The sequence below is a fragment of the Balaenoptera acutorostrata genome, chromosome 14 (genome assembly GCF_949987535.1).
Source record: "Balaenoptera acutorostrata chromosome 14, mBalAcu1.1, whole genome shotgun sequence".
NCBI lineage: Eukaryota > Metazoa > Chordata > Mammalia > Artiodactyla > Balaenopteridae > Balaenoptera > Balaenoptera acutorostrata.
In genome coordinates this window covers 39270295-39293173 of record NC_080077.1, presented here as the reverse complement: position 1 = coordinate 39293173, position 22879 = coordinate 39270295, and the positions used below count along the sequence as shown (strand labels likewise).

The 22879-nt window shown below is 34.4% G+C and overlaps 1 protein-coding gene across 13 annotated transcripts in view; it reads right to left on the bottom strand.

The window, feature by feature from the left end:
* TRDN (triadin) overlaps window positions 1-22879 on the bottom strand; it is a 367278-nt gene that overhangs the window by 233474 nt on the left and 110925 nt on the right. For 11 of the 13 annotated variants that reach the window (XR_009005184.1, XM_057527823.1, XM_057527818.1 and 8 more), the window contains exons 6-9: window positions 20444-20497; window positions 17193-17252; window positions 8040-8222; window positions 1993-2052 (exon numbers count right to left, since the gene is read on the bottom strand). Coding sequence is in view for 12 of the 13 variants with exons in the window: in XM_057527823.1 (XP_057383806.1) it covers window positions 1993-2052; window positions 8040-8222; window positions 17193-17252; window positions 20444-20497 (357 nt within the window). In the remaining variant the exon portion in view is untranslated. The remainder of the gene's footprint in view (window positions 1-1992; window positions 2053-8039; window positions 8223-17192; window positions 17253-20443; window positions 20498-22879) is intronic. The other 2 variants (XM_057527820.1, XM_057527822.1) reach the window with 2 other exon arrangements.

Genomic DNA, 22879 nt, shown 5'->3' with positions numbered 1-22879 from the left:
TTTCTGTCTCTGACCCTCTCGTGTAGGGTTCCTATGCTTAGGAAATAATTTGATTTTCTCCTGTTAGGCTCTCTCATGTCAATTCAATGCTTATAGCAGCTAGAAGAACCTAGGAGGGTAAAGGAAAGTTTCCTTCCTCCCCAACAACAGCAAAATTCTCCTTAACTCATGCAGAGGTGGTTTTTCTGGTCCTTCTGACCTTAATCCATTGTTGACTTTTCAGAAAGAAACGAATTGGCATTGTGACTCCAAAACTGTGAACATCCCTCACTGCCTGTGATAATGCACGGTTAATGCACTGTGCCCTGTGATTCTCTTAGAAATTGTATTGTATAATCAATTAGTAGCTACTATGAATAATTTACGTGGAACAAAGACCACATTATTTTCTTCAGATGATGGAATTTAAAAACTCATGCTCATCAAGAACATAGATTCATCTTGTGTGTAAGTAAATAGTTAATTGATATCTTCAAGATTTGGTCTCTTAAAAAAGCAAAATATGTTTAGAGTATGAATTTCTTAAACCATCACAGCTGAACAAAATGGGCAACAACTTGCTACCTAAAACTGAGTTAATGGTATATAGAGATAGGGACTTGTCAACGTTGATACGTTCACTTTATGTGGGATGCTCGCCCAGACGGGCTGAGGTGAAATAAATGAATTAGAGAATAAAGCTATAATAGCACTTTGTTGTGCATCTATTAGATGCTTTATCAACAACTTTGTAAGTTCATTACTGTAACCCCAATGTATGAACGCTGAAGATCAGATGGAGTTCAATGATTTGCTGAAGGCCCAGTGCTAGAAAGGGATGGGGTCAAGAATTATATCTGTATTTGTGTCCAAAGCCCTCTCTTTTCACTATAGTAAACTACCTTCCTCAATGCTTCCATCTAATTTTATTATGATACTATACACATACGTTAACATTAATCATTTCTACCAAATGAGTAATTTTATTTTTCAGTGTTTTTCTCCTCATTTCAGTTTCTAACCCAATAAGAAGGTTAAAAAAGAAGGATAAGAAAATAAAAAAAGAAGTGGAGGAGGAGGAGGAGGAAATTAACTTGAATAAGTTACTAAAATTAAGTTTTCCTGAGAGCCAAAGTTCTCACGATCTTCTAATTTTCCAGGACCTAGATGTGTCATATATATATTTTAGATATAACATGCCCGTACATTTTAGAACGATTTCCATAAAAATAGTTAAGAAAACAAAATATAGTTTGCTTTAAACAATCAGCTTCAATTATTCTAATGTAAATTAGTTCCTTCCTTAACAATACCATCTTCCTAGAAATGTTTCCCCAGACATGAACATAGACTATCAGTTTTTAAATCTGAAAAAGGCAGAGTACAAGCAATCAAATTAATTCTTAATTAAGATGTTAGTAAAGAATCCCCTGTTAAACTCTGGGCACCATTTAAAGACAGGAGAGATGATAAATTCCTTTAAGTAAAAATACTTCCCCACTGTGTTGACTATTAACTCCAAGGTTGACTATCTCCATCAATAGCAGTTCTCTGGAGTGGTTAACCCAAGATCATATGCAAGTGAGAAAATCAAAAGAGATTAAATATCTGAAATATGATGGATTTTAATAGGAATTGTGTTCACTACAAAAAAAAGAAGAATGCTTTCATTGTCACATGTCTTTTAGTCTAAGTTTACCAAGAATAAAATAAGATGATTCACCTCTTCACTCTAAGATATTATTAAAGATATTAGCATTTTTTGTATATAAAGATATTAGCACTTTTTTGCTTTCAACCGACTTCATTTGCAACAGGCCATGCAGTCGTGGCAAGTAATATTAAAGGCCCTAATGCCAGTTATTACTTCTGGTTTTCATTGGTTTTATTCTAGATCTGCACATGCATTATGAAATGTTTTTTAAAAATGAGCATAACAGTTTAGTACACAAAAAACAGACAACCTTAGAAACAGACTATTAAAACAGACAAATACAAGGATTGTTTGAATACCTGGTTTTAAATCCCCATGGACAAATATGTCAATCATATATCGACAGAATGCATACTGATCTGACAAAAGTAGAAAGAAAAAAAAGCATTGAAAAAAATGTCATTGACACCTTTCTTTTTTTTTTTTTTTTTTGACACCTTTCTTTTTTCCTAGGGAAAGATGGCTTAACAAAACAAACAAAGTAGCATAATTCTATTTTAATTACTACAATATTTTCTGTGAAGGAATAATTTGCACATATATGAACATGCGGGAAAAATAATAAACTTAAGTTTCCATTTATTCCATACAAAAAGAATAACCTTAAAAATTGAAACAGACTAGTTCAGAGTAATATTGTAGTGGTTGTTTTTAAAAATCAAAACCGTTTTCATCAAATTTATTATTAGTCATCATATTTAAGCAATTTTTCTCATTGTCTGTATATATACTTCCAGCAATGAAACAGAAGTTTCACAAGAGGAAATTGTTTCCAACTTGGAATGTTTTACCAAATATTCACTCCCAACCCTTCACCTCATTGTCTAAATGAAGCCACAGAATGTTTCTTGAAAAGGCAAGCAGGAGGGCTAACCCCTTTGCAACCTGTCAGGGGTCTTCTACGTGGAGATTCTCTTCAATTAGAAGAGGAAATCCAGAAGAACAGACTTAACAGCACTAAGTAACATCATTCTTAAGGTAATTGATTGGGTAATCTTTATTAGAAGATCATCTTATGATCTTGATTAGTATATGGTCCATGGAAAAAGTAAAAAAAAAAAAGTGAAACAGCATAGGATTTGAGCTTTTGAGGCAGACTTTGTCAAAAATGATTTTGGGAGTTCGTTTTTTCATTTCCTTCTAAATTAAAGACATTGCACTGAACTTTAAATTTTCATATAACTTTAGATTCTGCTGAGGTCATTCCAATCCAAATTTCAGTTGAATCATTCTATAAGCTTTACCGTATCTTCTTTAAAGCTTGCATCTTATTATTATTATTTTTTTATATAAAGCCTGCATCTTATTAATTCAATAAATCCAAAGGCAGCTTTAGGATCAAGGGAGTTTATTGAATTTATACAACATGACATATCCTTAAGTGCTTTAAATTATGTATATCAAACCTATGAAATAACGAAACCTGTTACTATATAAATACACACACAAGGATTTTTGTAAACCTCATTGTTTTTAGAGTATTTACAGTACTTTTAGAGTAATCCATTTTATTATGAGACTCCACCTTTGAAAAAAATGTACTTATTGCAGAAGATGTAAAAATATAATTCTTTTCATTAGTACCTAAATGAGTAGGCCAAATCTCATAAAGTTTCATAAAGTTGCATGGATTTTGATTGTTGAATTGGGTCACACTTTCCCACGTGTGAGGTGGGGAGTGGGAGGGAGTTAGCTCTCAGGTCAGTCCAAGAATTTATTTGCTCCTCAATGTACTGGCAGTAATAACAGGGGTTTCTGATCCCAGGACCTGGGAATCCTATGATACAGGAGAGAAGATTAAGGTAGAGAGTATTTTCTCTTTTCTGGGCATAACCCTTTTCCTTAGCAAAATTGTAGAATGAGCCATTTGACTCTAAGATGAAAAACTGCATTTCCCTTAAATGGCAAACTTGAGGTTGGGCACGGAGGACTTCCTAAAATCGGCAGGCTTTCCCCTTTGTTTCAGTAGTTAATGTGACTGATCATTTTAGATGTGCCCTTCCTACAACTCTAGAAGTAGTTCTCAAAGGGCAATTTAAATATCAAAAAGATGAGGAATTTGTTAAAATGCAGATTTTTTTGGCCTAGTCATGCAAAAAAAACCCTTACAATTCGATGGGTCTGGACCCTAGGAATATGCATTTTTGACTAACTCCCCAGAGGAATCAGATTAGACCACACTTTCAGAATCACTGATCTAAAATTGCTCAAAGTTTCTTTTCTCACAACGTTTCTAGTGGTACCATAGCCTTCAGCAACAGCAATGGAGAAAGTATGTACCTTAGAAGTTTAGAATGCAGGGACTTCTTGAAATTTGAAGGGTTTGGACTATCCCCCAAAATGAAATATTGTGCTCTGCCCCAAGTTGTGACAGAATGTTTATATACATAACACGTGGAATAGTTTATTGAATTAATTAAAATCTTCATGCTTCAGAGATTCTTCTTTAACTGAATGCTAAGAGTGTAATGACGCTATTACCAAATTATTACCAAAGTAAAATGCTTATATTTCTTATACCAATATTTTCTGGATCCAAAGTCATTTGTTTAATTAATGCACCAGTAGTCCTACAAGTTTCCCATTTAAAAAAGAAAATCTCTGATGAACTCAAAGAAGGTTAATATTTTTAATCTAGAAAATTGAGTTACACCACGTAGGAGGTTTCTTTTATATTTAAATAATGTTGTGAAGTTGCATTCTAATGGCACCAACATATCAATAGGAAGAAAGAGAGTATTTCTACAATATTTAAAGTTAAGAATTTTCTTTTTTTTTTTTTTCTTTTTTTGGGTTGCACCACAGGCATGCAGGATCTTAATTCCCCCACCAGGGATAGTACCCGTGCCTCTTGCAGTAGAAGCATGGAGTCCTAACCACTGGACCACCAGGGAATTCCCAAAGTTAAGAATTTTTAAATATTTTAAACTAGGATGCCCATTTCCACCTGTCTTGTGTGTTGACCTTAACAATGTGTAAGAACTCTAGGCAGGTATGTGTTGGGCAGTCCCCAGTGTGTCTGCTACACCTGTCTAAGGATAAAGCAAAACCAAGTCTTCCTGATTTTGGAAAATTCATTTTAAAGAAATGCTTCTTTAAATCCAACTCAAATATTCAAACAGGACATTTTTTTCCTAAAGAAAATCTGAACTGTTCTATCATTCTTTCATTGTTATGTGACAATAATTCACATAAGGTAATTTCATATCTCGTCACCACTTCTTAGTACTTCTTTCCCGAATGAACATCTTTCTAGGAATGCCACATGCTGTCCATGTCTCCCCTTCCTGATCCTCGGGGAGCAGTGATGGATGTCACTCAGCTGCTGCCTTATTGGTATTCCCTGTGGAGTAGCAGCTGAGAGAAAATGCATTCAGGGTGTAGAATGTTAACAGAAAATAAATTTTAAAAAACCTCTAATGAGAATGGGGCATATGTGGTCTGGTGCTCTATGGCAGATTCACATTAGCTACAATTTCTCTGCTTGCCACAAATAGTTGTTTAAAAAAATAAGAAGGAAGAAAAGAAAGAATGAGCATAGCAGTGGGGAGGTTTGATTTTTTCCTTCCCCACAAATTTGCCATAGACCACCAGAAAATCAGAGAGCAATGCTTGATCGTGCTGACCCTTCTTACCCTGCTTTAAACAGATTAAGAATGGTCCATAAAAACCAGATTATGTAATATATAAGAGTGTGTTTAAGTTTACAGTAGGCACGTACATATATATGAATCTTATTCCTGATGCTTTAGTAGAAATAGTGTTTATATATACAATGTTAAAAATAACCATATATGAATGTATATGCATGTATACTATATAATAAAATAATTGCCAATAAGTGTATTGCTGCATGTAAAAATCTGTGTCCAGTGAATAAAAGACCTATAGAAGCTATTTATTCAAGAAGAACTATTAGGAATCTATAGGAATCTATAGGAAAAGAATGTCAAATTCATTAGGTCTAACTTATTAGGTCTATCTTAACAAATTCATTAGGTCTAAGCAAATAAATAATCCCTTGCCTAAAGGAGAACCAACTCAACAATTTTACTAAATCATCAATACAAGAGTCTCAAAATCAAAGTCACCTCACAAGTAGATTATTTAGAAAGCACTATGTCTTTATCATGTTTGAGTTAAAACTATAATGCAATTAGGTTTTTTATAAACAAATGCTGTTAAATCATAGCTTAAATTTTTTTAAATGCCATATTTATGTGTCTGATCAGCTATTTGAGGTAACATTTTCATTATTTACCTAATAATACATTTATCTAATTGATGGTAGCTCTTCTCAATAGAGAGCCTTAATTTAGCAAATGCATTTGTTTAGCTGATAAAATCACATTTGTGCTTTTATTTAACTCTAAGTGATATCTGAATGTCTTTTAACAGATAAATAGCTCTTGATATGAAAATGAAAACAGTAGATTGAAAATAGAAAGGTAATATAACACTATCTTCAATACTGATTACTGATAGGAATAAAATATAGTATATGTGACCCAGAAAATACATATTATTTGGAAATATTTTAGTGACGTGTCTTCATCAATAAAATATGGCCCCCAAATAACTAAGATACTAAAAATGAACATCCAAAAGTGTATTCATAGTCCTAGTTGCTAGATAAGTATTTTGGTACTCCCATATATAACTGGAATGAATTTTTACATACTGTATTTATGGACAAAAAATAAAAATATGCTTGGTACGTTTAATCTGGTTTCATGTGATTATTTTCTTTTTTTGTGTGATTATTTTCTTTTTTAAAAGGCAATCTAAAATGCGAAGTATTTTAGGATCTTGATAATAATTTTAAATAAGCATATCAGTGAATCAGAAGATTAATTTTCCTGTCTTCTATCACAATAAAATAGTCCATTCAAAATATTTTCTCTTTATTTACTATATTTTTCCTACCCAAATTATTGCATAAATAACATACAGCTTTGTTAGAGATGATAATTAATATTTTTAATTGATTCAAGGCAATATAATCATCTTTAAAACTGAAGAAAGGTTTTTGGGCTCCAAAGATTTAATTCCACTCATATGCTTTAAATATCAGTATTACTTTGAAATAAAAGAAAATTACTTAAATTAAAAATTTTGTGGACTACTTAAAAAAAAAAACTCTTCCTTTCTTCTTTCCATCCTTCTTTTCCTTTTTAAAATACATTTTCAAAAAATACACCTTTTCCCTCATATAAATAAATGTTTCCAAATATTACTTGTGAATTCAGGGGAAAAAGTGATTCAAAGATAATATACAAGAGTGGATTGCAAAGACAAATACCATATAATTTCACCTGTATGTAGAATCTTAAACAAAAAGAGTATAGATTGCAAATTTCATATTTTGTTTGTACCTTATAGTGGGGAAAATTATCAGTTTCACTGTCCAAATAGCTTACTCAGTAACAATATTTTTAACTTCTTTAATGCAAATCTTATGGAAACAATTCCTTAATTTTAGCCCTCAAATAAAATTATTAAAACTCTCAGAATAAGGACAAATTTTATTTTGCAACACCCCTAAAAAACATTTATAGGAATAGTCTATACAGAGCAGATCCCACATTCTGTGTGGGGAAGCTCAGGACCGTGTAGCAACTTGGAGCCAGGAGTGGATTTAGGGAAGGAAAGATTCAACAAGGGCCGGAGGTGTGTGACAATACAGCCCTCAGCTGACCTCTTAAAACTCCACCCTTTTATGCTTACAAGCACCTTTCTTTAAAGAATATCAGGTTTACATTCCACCTCCACGTAAATGCTCTATTTCTGTGAAGTACGGATGTTAAGTTTGACATCACTCTTATCGAAAAGCAGCACAATATGTAAGATACAGAGCTTTCTAAGGTGATAAATTTAGTCATCGGACAAACTGGATTTAATAATTCAATGTATATTCTAAATTATATGCTCTTGCAGAGCTACAGGAATGTATGGATACTTTTTATGATACTTATTCTATATGATTTGAACATACACCCCTTAATAAACTCCTTGAGAATTGTCAGTTTCCTGGATTGCTGTTCTTCAAAGAGTACACAAAGGACAAAGAGTGTGTGTCCTTTAAATAACTTCAGATACTAACTCAAATCCTCTTTTAAAAATGCTTCAAAATGCATCTTTAGATATGTGAACACAGTTTAGTATTTCTATAAATAAATTTTAATTCCCAAATTATTGTATTTCCTTTCAGGTATATTCACTTATACAAGTCTTTTACTCCCATTTAAAGTCTGATCTTGGTCTTTTTTCAGTTTTTAATTTCACTGCATCTGCTTCTTGCCCAGTACTCTCCTAGAACCTCTGGCCACCTCCTCTGAATGTTTACCTTTCTGTTCATGCTTGGACACCACTGCAGCGTCTTTCTTGTCCTTCTCTTTGGGTTTAGGTGATGTTTTCTGTGCTTCTTTTACTTTTGCAGCTGTTTGCTTCACCTTCTCCTGTTTTGCACCTTTCACTTCCTTTTTAATCTTTTCTTCAGTCTTTTCTTTAGTCTTAGGTTTCTTCTCTTCTGCATGGAGTTAAAGAAAAGTTGAATTATATATATATATATTTAACCAATGCAGCATTTCATCTTTCATTGGTTGCTAAGAACACTTTTAAAAGAAAGAACAGAAAAACAAAAAAATTGTGTCACTGACATAAATACTTGTGACTATCATTTGATTTTTATATAGTTTATGAAGTGGCATGTTAGAGTACTAAAAAAATGTAACTAACTTAAAGTTGGACTCTTTCTTAATTTGTACATGAAAACATTAGCTTTTAGGTAGTCAGGAACTAAGTATATCAACAAGGAAGCATTTAGATTCTGGAGGGAAGTATATATATAGACATGTTCAGTGAAAAGCCATGTCCATACCAAACAGCCCAATAAGAGACCTTTTAAAACGATATGATCATTTTTGTCCACAACTGAAATATCTTAAAAGTCATTCAAGAAACTGAATTGTCAACACAATATTTTTTAAAGGTAACTATTATGAAGGCAAATGTAAAATTATTTGCACTGGTAATGACTAATAGAAACAAAACAATAAAATCCATTAAGGGATAACTCAGACATTCAGTCTCTAATGATTTGACTTTAAAGAGATGGAAAGAGAGCAAAATTAAGATGTTGGCTCCTGCTTATCTTAATTCAAAAATAATAATTCAGGTGACTTTTAAAGCCCTTAAATATATCCTAGAAAACAGAAAGTGCTATAAATTAGCATATATGTGAATATATATGAATTGATACATATACATATATTCTATACATTCATATTCTTATTCTGATATTATTACATGTATTGGGGGGAAGGAAACTGGGAATGTGAACTAATCAGTCTGCGAATCTTTCAATTATTTTAAAAAAGCAATAATAATATAGTACACATTCGTGGAAAGTGTTTATAATAGAGGTTGCATATTGGACATTATTCTATGGGATCACACATAATCACTAGACTTCATAGTAAGTCTACTATAGTGTTGGACCCTCTAACGTCATTTGCCCATATAATGGGTAGCCGTTATTGTCACTCATGTTGAAGAATTTGAAGAAAATATTATAATCAAGTCTCTTGACTTTAGTACACTAAGCTAGGATTTGAGACTAAGACAAGATAATATTATGAAGTCCTGCAAAGAGAAGAATGAAAATGCTAATGCTTGATGCTTCTGAAACCACAATATCACCTGTGGTACTGCATTTAACTGAATGGACTAACACCTCCCAAAGCACTGTTGAACTTTGCAGGGAAATCTTGATGCTGTGTTAGGGGTAGGGGATATTTCTATCAAAATAAATTGGGAAACACTTAAGCTAAACTGGTTTCTTTACTATGGAATTTCTCAAAGCTAAAGTGCATTAAGAATCTTCAAGGAAGGAGATTATGCTACCCACTGTTTCCCAAAGTTACTGACCATAAAACTCTCATAGAAGAATCACCCAATTACTCCACAAACTTCCAACATCTTTGCGGCTTCTGTGACTACAATCAACTGGGGATTTTCTTCTACTCCCTTTAAACCTTTTCTAAGTTTCCTTTACTGCTTTCTGCTCCTTCCTACAGCAGACACATACATTTCTATGACTGAAACCATCAGCTTTGTGCAAATGACTTTAAATCAACATCATTCCAGGACCCCACACCAAAATATTTATTCATTTCTGCTTGGAGAGAAAGTTCCTCTGAGATGGCCAATAGCACCTCAGAGTCATACGATCCACATATGTTCACCTAACAAACCCCTCCAGAGAGCCTAGCATGACCTAGGCTCAGAGCCTGCTGCCAGTGCTCTGAAGACTGGCGGGACCGTATTCCTATCTGAGGAGAGTTGACTAAAGCCTGTGATACCCAATTTTAAAAAAATGAAAACAAAACAAAACCACAAAACCCTGTGATATCTGGCTTCATCATTTCTCCTCTCATAGCATCTTTCCAAAAGTTTCTTCCTCCAATAGACTACTTTCTTTTTTAAAAAATATCTCATGTATTTTCCACATGTCAAATATTACCAAGCTATATTGTCTATGTTTTTCATATTTTACACACATATTAAATCCCTTTGTGCTCAATTCATATGCAGCAAATGACTCTGCCATTGGAATTAATCATTTCTTCACCCGAGATTAAATTTGTCTCAACTTTTTTTTAGGTACACGTTATTCCCTACTATTTATCTTATATTACAGATGGCTGTTCACATATCTGTCTTCCCTACCAGACTGAGAGCAACTTGAGGATAGGAACTATATTATTCATTTTTGTAGCAACATAATGTCTAGCACAGACATTATGTTTTTCAGAGACATTTGAAAAAGACATTTCTTTTTTCAGAGAAAACAAAGAATAAATGTTTATGAATGAACAATTTTGATCAAGAAGAGAAAACAGTAAATGTTTCACTATATCCAGATCATGTGTACAACATACTGACATATAGATTACATATGTAAATATGTGTTTAGAAATGGGCTTGAAACAACCTGGAAAATTTGCCAACTGTTTTTTTGCTTATACTATTTATGTGTCAAATTATTATTTTGGGGGCTTCCCTGGTGGCGCAGTGGTTGAGAGTCTGCCTGCCAATGCAGGGGACACGGGTTCGAGCCCTGGTCTGGGAAGATCCCACATGCCGCGGAGCAGCTGGGCCCGTGAGCCACAACTACTGAGCCTGCGCGTCTGGAGCCTGTGCTCCGCAATGGGAGAGGCCGCGACAGTGAGAGGCCCGCGCACCGCGATGAAGAGTGGCCCCCGCTCGCCGCAACTAGAGAAAGCCCTCGCACAGAAACGAAGACCCAACACAGCCATAAACAAACAAATAAATAAATTTTTAAAAAAAATTATTATTTTGGTTACCCTAAATGGCACCTACCCACTTCCTGTAGGTAGCAGTTGATTTAACCTTAGCTTTGTACTATGAAATTAAAGATATGTGAAATTAAGATCTACTTTTAGTGCCATTATAATTTATAAGTGAGAAAAGGTAATTTTCTTAAACACAAGACTACATCTAAAACAAATTCATTTTTATCAGTGGTTTTAAGTATAAAAATCACAAAATTTTCTCTATCTATTTTAGACATTTTTAGTGATCTTCATCGTTGAAACAGATAATGTTGCCTCACATTAAAAACAAAAATGGGTGAGAACTCAACAATGATGTGGATATAATGGGGAAAATACCATAAAATTAAAGCAACACTCAACTTATATTTATTTTTATCAAACGGGGTAGGTGTTCTTAAATTTTGTGCCAAATACTTTTCCTGATTTTTCTCAAAAAGAATTTAAGTGACATTTGCACTTAGGAGTTCATTTAGGAACAAAAAAGCAAAAAAGAATTGTCATGTTCAAATCACCCAGCTCAGTTTAGGAAGACACTTAATTTATGACTTTTATCAAATGGAAAACAAATGGTCTAACCAAAAGAATGACATCAGCATATTTGATCCAATTTTGGAATTCGTAATACCTGTTAGCATCTGAACCAGAATCAAAATGTCTTAAAGTAGGGAAACCGCATTACCCAATAAACATACTAACATACTATACATTTTTGGGGTTAGGAAATAACCCATTTCAACTCTCATTCATTAAGGAACTACCAATTGCTTAACTTTCTCTCTCTCTCTCTCTCTCTCTCTCTCTTTCTCTCTCTCTCTCTCTCTCCCCCTCTCTCACTTATATTCTTATTAAAGTATTTGTGATTTTCGGCAGGCCGGAGTGACTCATGATGGCCCTTAACGATTCCCACCTTCTGGTATTCATACCCTTGTATAATCCTCTCCCCTTGAATATGGGCTGGCTTATGAATTTGCTGCTAACCCACAGTATGTGGCTTCCATGATTACTTTACATAAGATTGTTATTTCTGGCTTGCTAGCTAATTTGCTCTCTTGCTAGCTGATTCGCTCTTGCTGGGTTTGATGAAGCCAGCAGTATTGGTGAGACTCACGTGGCAAGAAATGAGGATGGCCTCCTGCCAAAAGCCAGGAAGAACTGAGACTCTCATGTAACAGGCCTTGAGGAACTGAATCTTGCCAACAGTCATTTAAATGAACTTGGAAATAGTTCTTCCCCAGCTGAGACTTCAGATGGGACTGCAGCCCTGTCTAACACATCGATCTCAGTTTTGTGAGACATTGTAAAGCAGAAGACTGAGCTGAGCCATGTCCAGATTCTTGGCCCACAGAAACTGTGAGATAATATATGTGTGTTGATTTCAGCCACTAAATTTGTGGTAATGTTTTACACATCAAGAAATAACTAATACAGTATTAAATAAATATTTGTTGAAGGAATAATGGATGCTTGAAGGACTTTATTTAATTATCTTTGGAAAGAATACTTGATTTATACTCACTTGGGGTTTTGTCTTAGTTCAATTACATACTAGCTTTATAATCTGGACAAATTGTTTTCTCTCCCCAGAAGTAAATTTCTTCATCTGTTAAGTTAGGTAATTAATTGGGATAATCTCTAACATCCCTACTAGCTTTAAGTTTCAATTCATCCATCTTAACTTCAATAAAATGATGTTTGGTTACCTCAAGGAAAAATTTAGTAAAAAATATATCTGCCTCAAATATCTAATTATTTTACATTGTGTAGATAAACACATTAAATTTTGAAAATACATTCCAATTTTTAACTACATGCTTAGTACCTTGAAAATATACTAGATTTCTAAAATACACTGATCACATAAAACCTATATTTTAAAATACGAGGAGGGAGCAGGAGATAAAATGGCCAAGTAGGAGGACACAGAGCTCACCTGCCCCCATGAACACATCAAAAATACATCTACATGTGGAGCAATTCTCACTGAAAACAAACTGGAGACTGGCAGAAAGACTTTTTTACAACCAAGCCTCTAAGAAAGATACACACAAAATCAGGTAGGAAGAGAAGCAATTAGGTTGTGACCTGTACTTCTAGGAGGGGACACAGAAGAGGAGCAGGATTAACTAGGCTTGCAGATTCCCCCCTGGGGAGTGAGCAGTTCGAAACACATATCAGTCACTGCAGTCCTCGGGTCTGACACCAGGAGTACCAGTCCCCTTAGCTGGTTTGAAAACCAGTGGGACTGACAGCAGGGCTGTAAGAAACCTAGACTCTGCTCTGGAAGAGCACACACATGCTCACTTACTCCTGAAACAAAGCAGAGGAAGCAAACTGAACTGTCTGGGATTCTAGCCGGTTTCCAGTGACTACCCCAGCTCATGCCCCAGCCTAAGCTGAGCACCCACTCTAGCCAAACTTGCTCTGTGGTGCAGTTCTACCCTAGGGCAAAGGCTGCCACAGCTGAGGAGAGTGCATGGCTATAAAGGATAGAGCTGGCTCATCTTAATTGGGTGACAGCAGTCATTCCTGGCACTTATGGAGGCAGCAGATGGGGAGTGGACCAGAATTCTGACTGGTGCTGGGACTACCCCAGCCTGCACCCTGAATAATGCTGAGTATACACTCCAGCCCCTCTTGCTGCAGCACTGCTCCGCTCTGTGCTGAAGGTGCCAATGCCCAGAGCAGGGAGAGCACACACTTAGAGGGAACAGAGCCAGCTTGGTCCCAAACATCAGGGCTTCTCCTCCAGCAACTTGAGACCTGATCCAGTCCCCAATAGGGCGGTGCTAGCCTCTGAACAGAGGAGAAGCCCAGGCTCACACCTGGCTCTGGCCCTAGACCCTCCATCTCCAGCTCCACATCCTACCATGGTGAGAGCTGCCAGCACACCATGGGGGAGGATGAGACTCATGCTCACGTCAGATCCAGCCCTCCCACCAAAGCCACTTGGCACATGCAGACTATAGGGGCACTCCCACATAAGGACACCCCTTCAAGACTGGGATAGGTTACTGTTTCACCTAATTTCATAGAGATAGTTGAGAAAACTGAGAAGAGAGAGGAATTTGTTTTAAATGAAGGAACAAGAAAAAAACTCTGAAAAAACAACAAATGAATCAGAGATAAATATTACCAGATAAAGAGTTCAAAGCATTAGTAATATGAATGCTAACTGAATTAGTGAAAAGAATAGATGAACACCATGATAATTTTAGCAAGGAACTAGAAAATATAAAAAAGAACCGGGCTTCCCTGGTGGCGCAGTGGTTGAGAATCTGCCTGCTAATGCAGGGGACATGGGTTCGAGCCCTGGTCTGGGAAGATCCCACATGCCGCAGAGCAACTAGGCCTGTGAGCCATAACTACTGAGCCTGCGCGTCTGGAGCCTGTGCTCCGCAACAAGAGAGGCCACAACAGTGAGAGGCCCGCACACCGCAATGAAGAGTGGCCCCTGCTTGCCACAACTAGAGGAAGTCCTCGCACAGAAATGAAGACCCAACACAGCCAAAAAAATAAATAAATAAATAAATAATAATTAAAAGGTGCTAATAATTAAAAAAAAAAAAAGAACCAATCAGAACTGAAGAATATAATAACTGAAATGAAAAACACACTAGAAGGAATTAACAGCTGAGTAGGTGATACAGAAGAATGCATAAGAGATCTGTAAAATAAAATAATGTAAATCACCCAATCAGAACAGCAAAAAGAAAAACAATTTAAAAAAATGAGAACAGTTTATGGGACCTCTGAGACAACATTGAACAACCCAGTGTTCACGTCATAGGGGTCCCAGGAGAAGAGAGAAAGGGGTCGAAAATGTATTTGAGGACATATGGCTGAAAACTTCCTGAACCTGAAGAAGGAAACAGATATCCAGGTACAGGAAGCACAGAGGGTCCCAAAGAAGATGAACACCCAAACATATCATAATTAAAATGGAAAATATTAAAGATAGAGAATTCTAAAAGAGCAAGAAAAAAACAAAGAGTCGTACAAGGGAATCCCTATAAGGCTACCAGATGATTTTTCTGCAGAAACTTTGCAGGCCAGAAGAGAATGGCCTGATATATTTAAAGTGCTGAAAGTGAAAAACCTACAACCTAGGACATTCTATTCAGCAAGATTATCCTCTAGAATTGAAGGAAGATAAAGAACTTCTCAGAAGAGCAAAAACTAAAATAGTTCATCAAGACTAAACAGGCCCTAAAAGAAACGTTAAAGGGTCTTCTCTAAGTGGAAAAGAAAAAGGTACAAGAAACAATTATCTATAGGAAAAGAAAAATCTCACTAGTAAAGGCAAATGTATAGTAAAGGCTGTGGATCAACCACTTAAATAAGCTAGTACAAACATTAAAAGACAAAAAAAATCGTAAACTCATCTATAACTGCAATAAATGGTTAAGGTATAAGCATGAAGATGTAAAACATGACATTAAAAACACAAAACGTGGGGCACTCACAGATATAGAGAACAAACTAGTGGTTACCAGTTAGAAGAGTGAAGGGGGAAGGGGCAAGATAGGAGTAGGGGAGTAAGAGGTATAAACCATTACATGTAAAGTAAATAAGGTACATGGATACAATATAGGAATATAGCCAATATTTTATAATAATTTTAAATGGAATATAATCTATGAAAATTTTGAATCATTATGTTGTATACCTGAAACTAATATAATATTGTAAATCAACTATACTTCTATAAAAAAAATTAAATTTTTAAATTAAAATTAAAACAAAACTATTACAAAGACAAATATTGTATGACATCATTTATATATGGAATCTAAAAAATAATACAAATGAACTTATTTATAAAACAGAAAACAGACTCAGTCATAGAAAACAAACTTATAGTTACCAAAGGGAAAGTTGGGGAGGGATAAATTAGGAGTATGGATTTAATAGATATACTTCTCTATATAAAAACTAGATAAACAAGGATTTACAGTATAGCACAGGGAACTATAGTCAATATCTTATAATAACCTATAGTGGAAAAGAATCAGAAAAAAAATTTATATATTTATAACTGAATTGCTTTGCTGTATATCTGAAACTAATACAATATTATAAATCAACTATACTTCAATAAAATATATATGTATAAATAAAATATGAAGAAGCAATTTGAATTTAGTAGATAAGACTGAACTATCAGAACCTGTATTTTTCTAACATCAAACGATTTGTAGACAAACTTAGAATAAAAACTAGTTGATGTAATCTTCCAAAGTTTATAACATTACGTTGATATTCTAACTGATTTTTTCTTTGGTGTATTATCAAGACAGTTAAGGCCCTCAATGCTTAAAATATTGATCAAGTTGATGCATTATCGTTCTTGGAAAAAGAAATCCTTAATTTTAGTGTTCTAAAATTAAATTCAAGGTGTAATACTGATCCAAACTGTAAACCAGATATGTTGTACTGGTTTCCTCTTGTTATAGTAACTACCACAAATTTAGCTGCTTAACCAAGCAACCATTTAATATCTCCTGGTTTCCATGGTTCAAAAGTCTTGCCATAATGTGGCTCAAATAGGTTTTCTGCTTAGGGTCTACAGTGTTAAAATCAAATTGTCAGCAGGGCTGCATTTCTTACTGGATACTCTGGGGAGGAGTTGGCTTCCACACTTACTCAACATGTTGCCAGAATTCATTCCCTTCTCACACTTTCCACGTACCTCCCTCAATTTTCAAGCCAGTAGTGGGGGCCCAAGTCCTTCTGACACTTCAAATCTTTCTCTTCTGCCACATCTCTATGTTTTTAAAGGTTCACGAGATTACATTGAGCCCTGGATGATTCAGGATAATCTCCGTATTTTAGATCCACCTTAACTACTTCTGCAAACTCCTTTTACCATGTAATGTAACCTAGCTAAGGGGATGCCACCAAGGGATGAAGGTAATGGGGGCCAAAATTCTGCCCCCCACATATGGGAAAGCTCTTCATTTTCTTCTCACATTTGGAGCTGCTCTATTATTTTAAGTATTCAGTTTTATTATTCTTTTAGATATTAAATTTTAAATGTAAGGCTAAATTAAATGTTATGTAAAGGAAATGCTGAATGCTTACAATCATCCAGCTACCTGTTACTCAAAATGTAATCTTTTAAAGTAAAAAGTATAATTTACCTTTTGCCACTGTCTTTGTTTCTGGTTTTTCTTTTTTCTCAATTTTTTCCTTGTGAGTTGCTTAAACAGAAAATTTTATATTAGTACACACTCTTAATAAATTTCAAGCTTTTTCTTTACCTCAGTATTATAGCCACTGAAATCATAAGCTAGTTTGAAGATTGATGACATTAATGAGCCCAATTCAGGAATAAAATATTACTAATTTAATAAAAACTGTATAAAACTTAATTTAAAAGACTAGGCATTAAGACTTAGAAAGCATTTTGAAAGCTAGTCTCACCCTCCTGTTTAAAGTTATCATTCTAAGTAGAATTTTAGAATAATAGCTTTCAGGAAAGACAAACAGAGAGAGTAATTTTATAAGAATTTGTTGAAAGATACATCATTTTATCAGGAGGAAGCGCTGTTTTTACAATTAAAAAAAATAATTATCAGGACTACAGCTTTGATTAAGAACATTGTGTCTCAACAGGGACACAACTGACTTTTAGGAAGGAACAATTTCTCAGTATGAGGGATTGTCTTGTGCACTGAAAAAATGCTTAGCTTCCCTGGTCCCCACTTACCAAATGCCCTCCACTCCAATGACATTTTAACAACCAAAATTTTTCCAAATACTTCCTAAGGGAAGCAGCTACGGTTGAGAACCACTAATGGGTTATAAGGTAACCATCAAAGATTACTGATTGAGTGGCAGCTTCTTAATTGAACGGTACTTGACATGATACCTGAAACATTATACCTTCTAGTTGTTTATGTAATAGATTAATAACAATAATCAATAATTGTTTATAAAACAATATAAATTTATTTTATCAACTTCTATTTTACTTACATAGACTAGTAAAATCTTGTGTCTCTTAATGGTTTAAGTAAAGGAGTTCTGAGAAGTACAACAGCATGAGCAGGTTATCCTCATATTTCAAATGTATTAAACTGTGCGGTTTAGTAGTTTCCCAAATCACCATACATATTTCAACATTTACATACTACTTATTAGAGAATAATGAGAGTTAAAGAAATTATGGAAAATTAAATGATAAGAGATTTTAATTAAAATAGCTGGGTTAAGGAAAGAGCCAAATTATTAGAGTAAAAAATTGGAGCCCTAATTATTTTCATTTCTCTAACTATATAATACAAATATTAATGTCAATCAGTTTTACTTGTATTATAAAAGGAAAATGATGTGCTTAAAATATGTATTTAAATAATTATTCTTTTAAAATACAGTCTATGAATGGTTTCCCCAGAATTATGGAGAGATGATGCAAGCCTCATAGAAAGCTTAGGGCACTATGTCCAGTTGAAGTCCATGAGATCATGGCAGCTGCAGAGTTACCAAGAGAGCAGTTTCCTTCCCCTCCAGAGTTTCAGCCTTTCCATCTCTCAGCCTGACCCATAGTCATCTCCACTACCATTTGGGGTTATGAGTAACAGCTCGGACAATATTCGCTGAAGGAGGGCACAATTCACTCAAGGTCATTGGGCTACAGTATAACTTATCTCATAAAAAGCAAACTCCTTTAATTGGTATACAGTAAATAAAAGGACACAAGTGTTTTGTTTCTGCTTTTGAATTTGGACAAATTTCCTTCAAATGTGTAATTTAGGGGCAACAAATTCTCAATTATTTTTCAATGAAAAGTATTTAGCCATTGTAAAGATGGAAAGAAATAACAAGAAATATCAGATTATTTCATTTAGTCAGAGTACACAGAACCTGATGCCAATAATTCTATATAAGTCAATAGCAGGTAGGAAATGGACACCTGTTTCTAGAACAAAGAAGATGGCTGTATTGAAATTCATGGATATTATCACAAAGTAAACATTAATAAAAGAACAACTATTTAATTCAAATTTTCAAATGTGAGTTTAGAATAAGGAAGAATGAAGCATGTTTCAACTCATCTGATTCCTAAGCATTGTAAAACATTCTAGCTAAGTGGAATGTTTCACAAAATAAAATTTCTCAGTAGGCTATGTGTATTGTGGATACATAAATCAGCTGAAATTTAGCCTCAATATCCTAGATGTGATCCATTCTAAAACAAGAGCAAAAAAATTAAGTTAGAATTTTATTTTACATCATATGTTAAAATAGATTTTTGATGAATTAAAGTTAAATGTGAAATATGAACCTAATTTTTTAAACTTGAGGAATATTAGTAATTACTGAATTAATCCTTGGATGAAGACTCAAGAGCAGAAATACCAAAAGAAAATATTAACATATCTAGCCCCATAAAAATTCAAGAACTTAAACACATACATATATCACACACATGCACTCACACATGTTTATTCACACAGACAGAAACCCTTACATTAACTACAAAACTAACCATATAAGAAATATATTTGTAAACGTAACAGATCAGTGATGTATACCCAAATGACACATACACGTATCATCAGGAGAAATGGGCAGTGAGTGTGAAGAGTTATACAAGAAATATGTATCACTAAAAATCGCATTCAGATCCTTCAACCTACAAACAACAAGCAATTAAAAGATACAGTGGAGGAAAATATCTCTATCTAAATACTATGCAGCTTTTTAAAAAGAATGAGGGAAATATCTATTTACTGATATGGAAAGATCTCTAGGGTATATTGTTATAAAGACAGAACATAGGACTAAATTTTGTGTAAAAATAGGGAGAGACAATAATGTATATTGTCTTCTAAATGCATAATGAATTTCTGAAAAGATGCACACAGAGTTCATAAAAGCGGTTTACTGTGTGTATGTGTGGGTAGAAGAGGAATGGGATCAGAGGGTGTGGGCAAGGCAGGAGAAAGCTTTTTGCAAGGTACCTTTATGTGTTAAACAATGAGTGTGCATTGCTTATTCTAAACAAATAAAAACTAAAAAAGTTTTAAGTCCAGTCTAATATATAATCACAGAATGCAAGTTAAAGTAATGAAGTACACTTCCTTACCTATCAAATTGGCAATTATTTTCTGAAATAATATCCTCATTGTTGGCTAAAGCAATCTCAGAATTGCCATGGGAAAAATTGATACATTTCCAGAAAGTAAATTGGTAACAGTTTGAGAGTCTTAAGTATTTTATTTCCTTCAACCAAGAAATTGTTCTTTTCACATTCAATTCTAAGGAAAATTATCATAATATAATTTTAAAAAATTAATTCATGGTCATCTAAATTCGGACATAAAGAAGAAACGGTCAAACGGTGACAGACCAATGAGTAAAAACCGCAATAAGAATAACTCCATACCTTTCTTTTCAGGTTTTCCTTTTTCTTTGTCTTTTTCTTTCTCTTTGTGTGTAACTGGAAAGGAACAGACAATATTTTTTATTTAAATAAAAAGAATAAAAGATGAGATGATTGCATGGCAGTCTTTGATGTCAAAAACTTATCTACTGCCTTTGGGAATCTTTCTTTAAGTAGCATGAGGTTTTACACAGGTTTAAATGTTAAAATAATTATAGATATTTTAAATTTCTATTTTTATTTTGTAACCAAGGACAGCTCATACCAAAACCAGGTCTGATTGCAAAGACTACCCCTCAACTTTTCCAAATTTTTAACTTCAATTTAATGAATTGGAAAATTTTAAAAATGTATTATGCTATCTGCCAAAGAAGCCCAGCTCAATACTGGAGGAACACCAAAACTGTGAAGACAAAAATACAGAGATAATCTTCTGAACCTGAGGCAAAGAACACTCAATCTAGATAGTATATGTTAATCTTCTACAGGAAATTTCCATGCAAATAGGTTTTGAAAATATACCGGAATGAGACTAGGATGACACCAAACCCTTTCAAAGAAAACAAAATTTAATTCAATATGAGCTATGATTCAATTAATTAATATAGTAGGGCTCAAATTTAAGTTATAATCTTCCCCCATAATTCAGTCGTAACTCTTATTAATGGCACCTCCAATTTTCCAAACTAGAAACTTGGGACTCATCCAGGATTCACCTTTTATTTTTCATTTTTGTCCACTTGCCAAGCTTTTGCGATCCTACCTATTAAATATTCCTTTTACCCGTCTTCTTCTATCCAATGTTACATTCCCTACTTATCATTTATTTACATGAAAATATAGAAGGAGCACCAGCTATGTGCTAAAGACTTGGCTAGGCAAGACAGACTTCATCCCTATCATTATGGTGTCAACAAGCTAATGGATGATGGATACTAAACAAATAATCCCAAAGGTCGTTAATTGCAGTTAGAGTAATTGCTGTGAAGAAAATATTCAGGGTAGCATATCAATGAATAAAATGAGACCTAATCTAGTCTGTGTGCTTGCGGAAGGTCCGTTGGTAGAAATGATATTTAAGAATGTGAAAGATGAGAAGAAATTAACCTAGTAGGAAGTAGGAAGGAGAAAGGGGAAAGAGACCATTTCAAAAGTGGGACTATGATGTCCTTCTTGGGCATATTATTATTATAAATATTATTACACTAGTATCCTGAATAGTGTCTTGAACACTTAGATTTTGATTTTTCTGAGTCTCAGAGTAGCCTTTCTAACATGAAGATCTGATCATACCATTGATCTGATACAAGTGTTAGTATCTCCCTCATTGCTTACCATGGTAATCTGTCACATGGTAGCTGCTATATCAAATATAAAAATATTTCATTGTTTTACTGATCTGACATTTGCTTATCAATCCAATCTTACCTACCAGGAATTTCCCCTTGAACTTTACATTCCAGTTATAACAAAATGTTTGGAGTTCCATAAACATGCCACATGCCCTCCTAATGCCTTTGCATCTCTGTCTGCTTGTGCCTTCACTTAGATTTCCCACACCCACATTTCCTCTGTTCCATGTACCCTTTCAGTCCTGGCTCAAATGCCTCTTCCTCTGCAGAGGGTTGGTTGATCTCTACTTATTCCATATGCCAACTGCACCATGTGCATAATTCTATCTTATCAATTAAGTAATAATACAGCCATTGTTCATAGATCTGACTCCCAAGAAGGTGAACTCTCTTTAGGGGCTCTGCCGTATTATTTTATTTTTGTATCCTGGCTCATCACATGGTGTCTGACTCCCAGTGGACTCTTAACAGATATTCTTGAACAAGGGAAATTCTAAAATATTATAAGAAGAGCTATTTTCATCTTCTAGTACAATTCTATTTACTGATGATTTGTATGGATATAATACGCACTGCTTGCTTCCAATCATTTAAATATTTTACAATTTGCTAAGATTTCTTAAATAATTAAAACCCAGTGAAAAGCAGAAGAGAAAAAACAATCATAGATCATCTAGACATTATTTTTCCTTTCCACATTCAATGGTTCTTCTGGGTTTTCTAAGTTTCTAAGTTCAATATAAAAATCTCACAAAATAAGAGTAGGACATCAGCACTCACACATGACCACAGATAGCTTATTTTGGTTCCTTTGGATCACTACTAATTAAGCTGAAAAGCAAAAGAAAATCTTGGCAAAAACAAAGCCTCTTTTAAAGTTTCTCTAGGGGAAAGGAAGTTTGCATGAGATAAGCTGTGCTTTCGAAACCCTGATTGGCAAGACCCCCAGGAGAAAACCTAATCTGTGCCTCTGCCTCTGTGAAGGACCAGACCTCAGCCACCTCCGACAGCTGGTTGTCCATTCCACTAAAGGGTTTTCCGATTGACGTGTGCATGGGTATAAATGGGAGAATTAATACAAAATCCA